General features: G+C 55.0%; 1 protein-coding gene across 1 annotated transcript; it reads left to right on the top strand.

Moving 5' to 3' along the window:
* The first annotated feature begins 764 nt into the window (after positions 1-764).
* On the top strand, positions 765-4,671 carry CIMAP1C (ciliary microtubule associated protein 1C). Its single transcript, XM_058736978.1, has 4 exons — positions 765-1,381; positions 2,307-2,417; positions 3,324-3,437; positions 4,046-4,671. Exons 1-4 carry the CDS (start codon positions 1,261-1,263, stop codon positions 4,525-4,527), a joined length of 828 nt encoding a protein of 275 aa, XP_058592961.1. The 5' UTR covers positions 765-1,260; the 3' UTR covers positions 4,528-4,671.
* Positions 4,672-6,388: the final 1,717 nt, after the last annotated feature.

The raw sequence follows: 6,388 nt of genomic DNA, 5'->3' as shown, positions 1-6,388 counted from the left end.
CCCAGAGTGTGGTTTGGTTTCCATTAGATCACAGGCTGTGAGCCAAAGAGAGCCCTGGGTTTGTGCCCTGGTTCCGTCTCTGCTACTGATATAATGGGAGACTTTGGGTAAGTCCTTGCCCCTTTTGCGGTCTCAATTTCTTTATTTGCGTCCTGGGGCTATGGCAGACACCCTCTCTAAAGCCAGCAGTCATCTTTTCCAGAGATGGGAGCCCCTCTTGGCTGGTTCAGATCAAATCCCCAGTCTGAGCAGCTATGAGCTGGTGGGTACAAACAGGCCCCAGGGCCCTAAAACCTGAATGTTAAGGGGGGAAGTTGTCACCAACATTTCCTCAGCCCCGGGGCTCATCTGTCCATCGTTTAGCATTTGGGTATCTTTGCTACCCTCAGTGTTTCCTCTCACACTACCCCTACTCTGGGGGTACTCTCTACTAGGCACAGGAAGTGGCTTTTCCGGCCTCAGTGCCACCCCTCCGTCCTCCTTATCTGCTCCCCACTCACTGCCTGAAATGCCAGCAGCAGGTAAGCATTCCTTGAGCTAGATGTGGATCTCTAAAGACACTGCCCTGGGATAAGAGTCTGGGAAGCTAGCAGACAGTTACACCTTAGTGTGAAATAATTGCTTTGATCTTTTTCCAAGGAAAAACAGAAAAGAGGGCATATCCAGAATGGGCGGGGAGGGGGGGGGTGGAATAGAGGGAGGGATAGAGGGAGGGGCAGGGGATAGAAGGCCACCCCAGGGATTGTCCGAGCTGCAGGAACCTATCCCCCAGGACCCACCCACACTTTCCATTCCTTTCCCCAACTTCAAGGCACCCAATCCATCAGGAGTGAAGAGCGGGCTCTGTCACTCCACCTCTCTCTTCTTCTAACCTGACCCAGGGTTCTGGGGACCGTCAGACTATTTAGCCTGATTGGGAGTAGGGGGCAGTGGGGCCTAGTTTTCAGGGTTCTAAAGCTGAGCTGCCATGGCAACAGGGGGAAATAAACACTCTGGGTCTCACAGTCCAAGTTCTGCGATGATGTCATCCCAAGCTCCAGCCTGCTAGGTCCTGTGGCTGGCTGCACCCCAGACAGCCGCAGCTGCTCCAGCCAGAGGATCGACTTCCTCCCCAACCCCCACGCAGCCTCTGGAGAGGGGGAGAGAGTGGACACAGGGGTTTGGGCAGGGGCCTTTGGAACAGGTTCTACACAGGTCCAGCTCCTTACCTACTACTTGGGTCTCTCAGTAGCTGCTGTTGCCCCCTCCTTGGCCTTAGCCATGAAGGCGGCCAAGGGGGCCAAGAACTCTGTGTTCTATGGGCAGCACCCAGAGGAGAAGGTTCAGGTGCCCTCACGGCAGGAGGTAAAGCAGACCCCTGTGATCATGGCAATGATCAAAGGTGAGAGAAGTCCCCTGCCCTGAGCCTGGGTTGATTTCTTTCTCTGCAGGGCTGCTGAAGGTGCCCCAGCCTTCCAGCCCTGCCTCCTGCCAAGTTCTAGAGGACTCTCCTCCAAGCCTACCAAAGACCTGCACCTTCAAGCTGAACCTCAGAGGCAGTATTAGCTGCTGGGAATTTTCAGGGGGGTATGGATGGGAGGGAGCATGGGGTATGAAATGAGGCCAATTTTGGAAAAAAGCTAGGGATTCAATGGAGCTTTTAGCCCACCTGTAGCTTTCCTCACTTCTCTCGAATCTTACTCTCAACTGAAAGCAGACAAACTAATTCTTATTACATTGTTAATGACTGATTGCTGCTCTATGTGGGAGGTGGTTTAGGATGAGGGAGAGAGAGAGAGAGAGAGAGAGAAAGAGAGGGAGAGAGAGAGAGAGAGAGAGAGAGAATCTTAAGCACGTTTCACGCCCATCAAGGAGCCTGATGTGGGGCTCGATCTCACAATCGTGAGATCATGACCTGAGCCAAAATCAAGTTGGACACTTAACTGGCTGAGACACCCAGGTGCCTCCAAATGGATATTTATAAGCCCCAATTTTCTCATCTGTAAGATGGGAAACACAATAGTATCCATTTTACGGAGTTGTTGAGAGGCTTAGCTGAGATGATCCACATAAAATAGTTCACAAGGTGTCTGGTGCAGAATACGTTCTCAACTAATTGTGACTATTATCTTTCATATTGCGCATTGCCTGTGTGAGATCAGTTGCATTTTATGTGGAAACACTGTCTTTCCCCATGGGGAAGCTCGATGGTGGGATTTGTGGCAGTGTGACATCAGTGGGAGGAAAGCCCCCAGTGTTCTCATGGCACCCTGCCTCTGACTGGGCGGGTGGGCCAAGCCTGAGGGCTGCTCCGTCCATCCTCGCAGGTCCGGGCCCTGCCAAATACCTCCGGCCATCCTGCACGGGTTATGTAGACCATGACATCTCCATGTTCCAGGAGCCAGCCTACAGTCTGCACACACGGCACTCGGAGAAGCGTGAGTGCTCGCCGTGCCCGTCATCCCTACTCGTCGGGCTTAGGGTTATCATCCTTGGATGTTTGGGGCCGCAGTGAGAGGTAGGGAGCCATCATCTGTAGCCACAGGGCCCTGGGAACTCGGGCCTGCCTTGAAGAGGACCCCCAGGTGGCCTGCTGGGTCCAGAAGCAAGCCAGCAGGGAGATGCCCAGGTGACCCACCCCTCTAAAGGCAACGCTGTGGGCAGCTCCCAGCTGGACCTCCTGAGGGAGCTTTGAAGGCAGGGATATTGTCACTGTCCAGATGGCAGAGTACGGTCTCTTCTCTGTCTGAGCTTCGGAGAGGGCACTTTAGCTGGGCAGGAATAGCTGGGGAGTGGGGGAAAATGGTACAGAGCGGTGGCTCCCAAGGCTTCCCCGGGGGGTGCTTAGAAATGCCTGGAAGGGCCGGAGCAGAGAGCCACAGAGGAGCTGGGGCTCGCTGGTTGAGGCCAACGAGAGGAAGGGTGGGCAGGGGTGTTGAGGTGTGTATCTGGGGGTCTGAGATCTAGAGGCCTGCTGGGTCCCTCCTTGGGATGACACATCCTCCTCAGCAGGGGAACCCCCTGTCCGGGGCTGGGCCTCTCAGTACTAACAATAGCCACTATGTCTATTATTACCCCTTGGCACCAATCCCCGATGGGGGCTGCCCAAGCTGCCATGCAGCTGTCATTTTATCTGTTTCTTTGAGCGACTTCTGGAGACTGTTAGGTCATGCATTAAAAGCCCCATTTTGTAGATGAGGAAATCAAGGGTTGGAAAACACCCAGGGAATCGGAAGGGAGCCCTCACTTCTGTTTGGGGGAGGGGGATCTCCTCTGGAGGCAGTCCAGGCTCACCATAGAGCGGCCTCTGGGGCTGACCCGGCCTCTCTGTGGCTGTCCTGCAGGGGTCACAGACATTTGCAGCCCTGGGCCTTGCTATTTCTTCGATCCCAAAATAACTCGGTTTGGAATGTCCAGCTGCACGCAGGTCCCTATGGGAGAGCGCATCTCTAACCTGTGTAAGATGGGACAGGGGAGGCATGTGGGAGTTGGGAGGTTGGAGGATGGGGGTTCACCCTTAGGACCTGAGCAGGGACAAGCGGTAATGACTCGCCTCTGTCAGGTGTGTCTTTGGATACTGGCATCTCCCTGCAATGTTACATTAAGACACTGATGTTGCCATGTCTGTGTCGCAGTACTTAGGTCTTGAGGCCAGTGTTATGCACATATGTCGCCAGGTGATGATATGATAAAAATGTCATGGGACTCATGTTGCATCAGGGATATTGTCATGCTAATGAGCCCACAAGCTGTCGTGATTTCAGGATATTTTCTTGGTGCTGTCACAGGGAGGATGTCAGGATGCTGACATTCCGAGGGTGACATTCTGATGACATTTATGATTTTTACATCATGACAACAGTGTCAGTGCTGATGTCAGGATGGCCTAAGTCCCTCCCCCTGCCCATGGCCCTATGCAGGGGAGTTGATGGCCTTGCATGTTGATAAAGTGGTTATAGTGAAGTCACAGTAGGCTAATCAAGACCTCTTACCCATCAGCTGGGCACCAGGAGATGCAACCTGGCTCCCGCCTTGAGACCCCTCCCTTCCATTCATCCACTTGCAGGCCTGAGCCCCATCCCAGCCTCCTGCCATTACAACCTAGAGAAGACCCACCCACCTGGGGAACGCAGGGCTCCCCAGTATGCTTTCGGCTACCGGTGGCCGTACCGGGTGACAGACCCCAACCCAGCCCCCAACAAGTACCAGCTGCCACTCTTGCTGGGGCCCAATAACCCTGTCAGCCGAGCTGCTCCTTGCTATAGCTTGGCCTCTGAGCACAAGAACTGGTTCTACAAGGAGAATGTGGCTGGAGGCCCTGGGCCGGCCACACACTCCCGGCCTGAGCCCTCTGTCTACCAGAACCGCAGCCCCATCTATAGCATGGCCAAGCGATTTGCCTACCCGATGGACCACACACCTCGGCCTGGCCCTGGCTCCCACGATGTCCAGAAGGTCACGGTGCACAAACCCCGAACACCTGCTTTCACCATGGGCGTCAAGCACTCACCCCACCTGTGCCCGCTGGTCATCGACATTCACGACTAAGGCCCCTCCTGGTGCACTCACCCACCCCTCCCCACAGAAGTTATTTTTCTGTACCAAATTGAGCAATTTACTGAGATTTTGAGTAACAGAGTTGGTGCCCGCTGTGTCTAGCTCACAGAGGCATTAAATAAATATTTTCACTTACTTCGCTTTTTGTTTTGCAAACACTCACAGCTGCTTCCTTTGGGCCCTGCCCTGGGTGAGGGGCTGGAATACTGGGAGGCATTGTAGGGGTCCCTGTGTGGGAGAAGTTCTGTTCTGGCTCACCAGGGAGGCAGTCACGTGTTCTCCAAGAAACCCTGGGCAGCGACTCTGGAGAACCGTGTTCTAGTCCTAACTCTGCCACTAATGGCGGTGTGGCCTTGTGCAGCTCCTGTCCTCTGGGCCTCAGGTTGCCCTTTGGACAGTGAGGGGGGGAGCGTATGTCTGGAGGATGTCCAGGTTCCCTCCAGCTCCATAACTGTGTGACTCTGATCCCTGGCAGTGGTCAGTACCCAAGAGAGGAGCAGGGCAGAAGACGGAGGGGTCATCTGGCTGGGGATGGGGGTAGAAGGATTTTTCCTGGTGGGGGGGGGGACATAGGAGGACAAGCAGAGACAGTGTGTAGAAGGGAGGGTATTCTCGGGGGTGGTAAAGATGAGAGAAAAGACAGGCATGTGGGACCAAAATGTACAGGGCAGGAGCCTGGGGCAGACTCAGAGGGCAGGAGCCTGGGCTGCAGGAGGCTGGCCAATAACAGGACCAGATCGTGGGCCATTGGAGGGCACTCTGGCTTTGTCCTCAGCAAGGTGGGGCTAGATAAGGTGCATCATCTGCAGAATTCTTTGGACAGCGAGAGAAGGTTGGACAGAACGGGCAGAGCCTGCAGGCTGCAGTCAGCCTAGGAGGAGGCGAAGGGGCCAAGTGGACTTCTGGGAGAAGGGTCTGTATGCCGCATATGGTCTTGGGGGAGCCGCTAGTGCGTCCCCACACTCAACAGCTTAGCCCTGCAGTGCCCGGCAGAGGAGGAGCCAGGAGGGGGCAGTGTTGCCCTACTCGTGAGTCCAGTCCTGCCCACCTGCCTGCCCCGCCCCATCCCTTCCAGCTTTGCAGCTTTGGGGCACATAGGTGCCAGCTCTCTGGCCTCTGTCTCCATCTCTGGGAAAGCTGGGGTCTCTGGGGCTGGCATTTGTCCTTCCTTAATTCTTCATATCCAGATCTCCCATCGGGAGTTGCCCTTGTCTCTGGGACCAACCCCTCTCCCAGCACCCCTGGCCAGGAGGCAGAAGGGGATTTCACCCCTTTTCTGTAGCCTGGAGCCAATGGGGTGGGAGGCCAGAACTATGGGGGGAAAGGGGCCCAGGGAGGGAGGAGAGGAGGCAGAATACCCCCCAGGCCTGATGGCTCAGGCAGACGCATGTTCTTCCTCAGCCGCTGCCCCAAGAACGGTGGGAGGCAGGAAGAGAGGGCCCCTCAGAACCAGTGTCGGGTGGCTCATCCTTTCGAGGGTGAGCAATATTCAGGTTTTAATTAAAATTGAAAATTGAACTGAAGAACTAACTTTGGGTAGAAAGGATCAGAGAACGTCTGTGGGATATTCAAACAACAGCAACAACACTGAGTATTTTTTAAAGGGGTTTGTAGGAAACCCCACCGGGATCATACCTGACACAGGGCCCAGAAATTCCCTCCCCGCCACCCCGCTAGCCCCCAGGCCTGGGGTATTATGTCTGTCCTGTCCTCCCCGCTCCTCAGCAAGGCTGGTCCGGGCAGGCTCGAGAGAGAACGAGGGAGCTTGGGGACCCACCTGTCTTGCAGCAGATTAGAAAGATGTCATTTTGCCGACAATGCCATTTATCACAGCGGCTGCAAAATTTAGTGA

This window comes from Neofelis nebulosa, chromosome 7 (assembly GCF_028018385.1).
Source record: "Neofelis nebulosa isolate mNeoNeb1 chromosome 7, mNeoNeb1.pri, whole genome shotgun sequence".
NCBI classification, from domain to species: domain Eukaryota; kingdom Metazoa; phylum Chordata; class Mammalia; order Carnivora; family Felidae; genus Neofelis; species Neofelis nebulosa.
The sequence above is the reverse complement of the archived record's forward strand: the minus strand, read 5'-3'. Positions and strand labels throughout refer to the sequence as shown.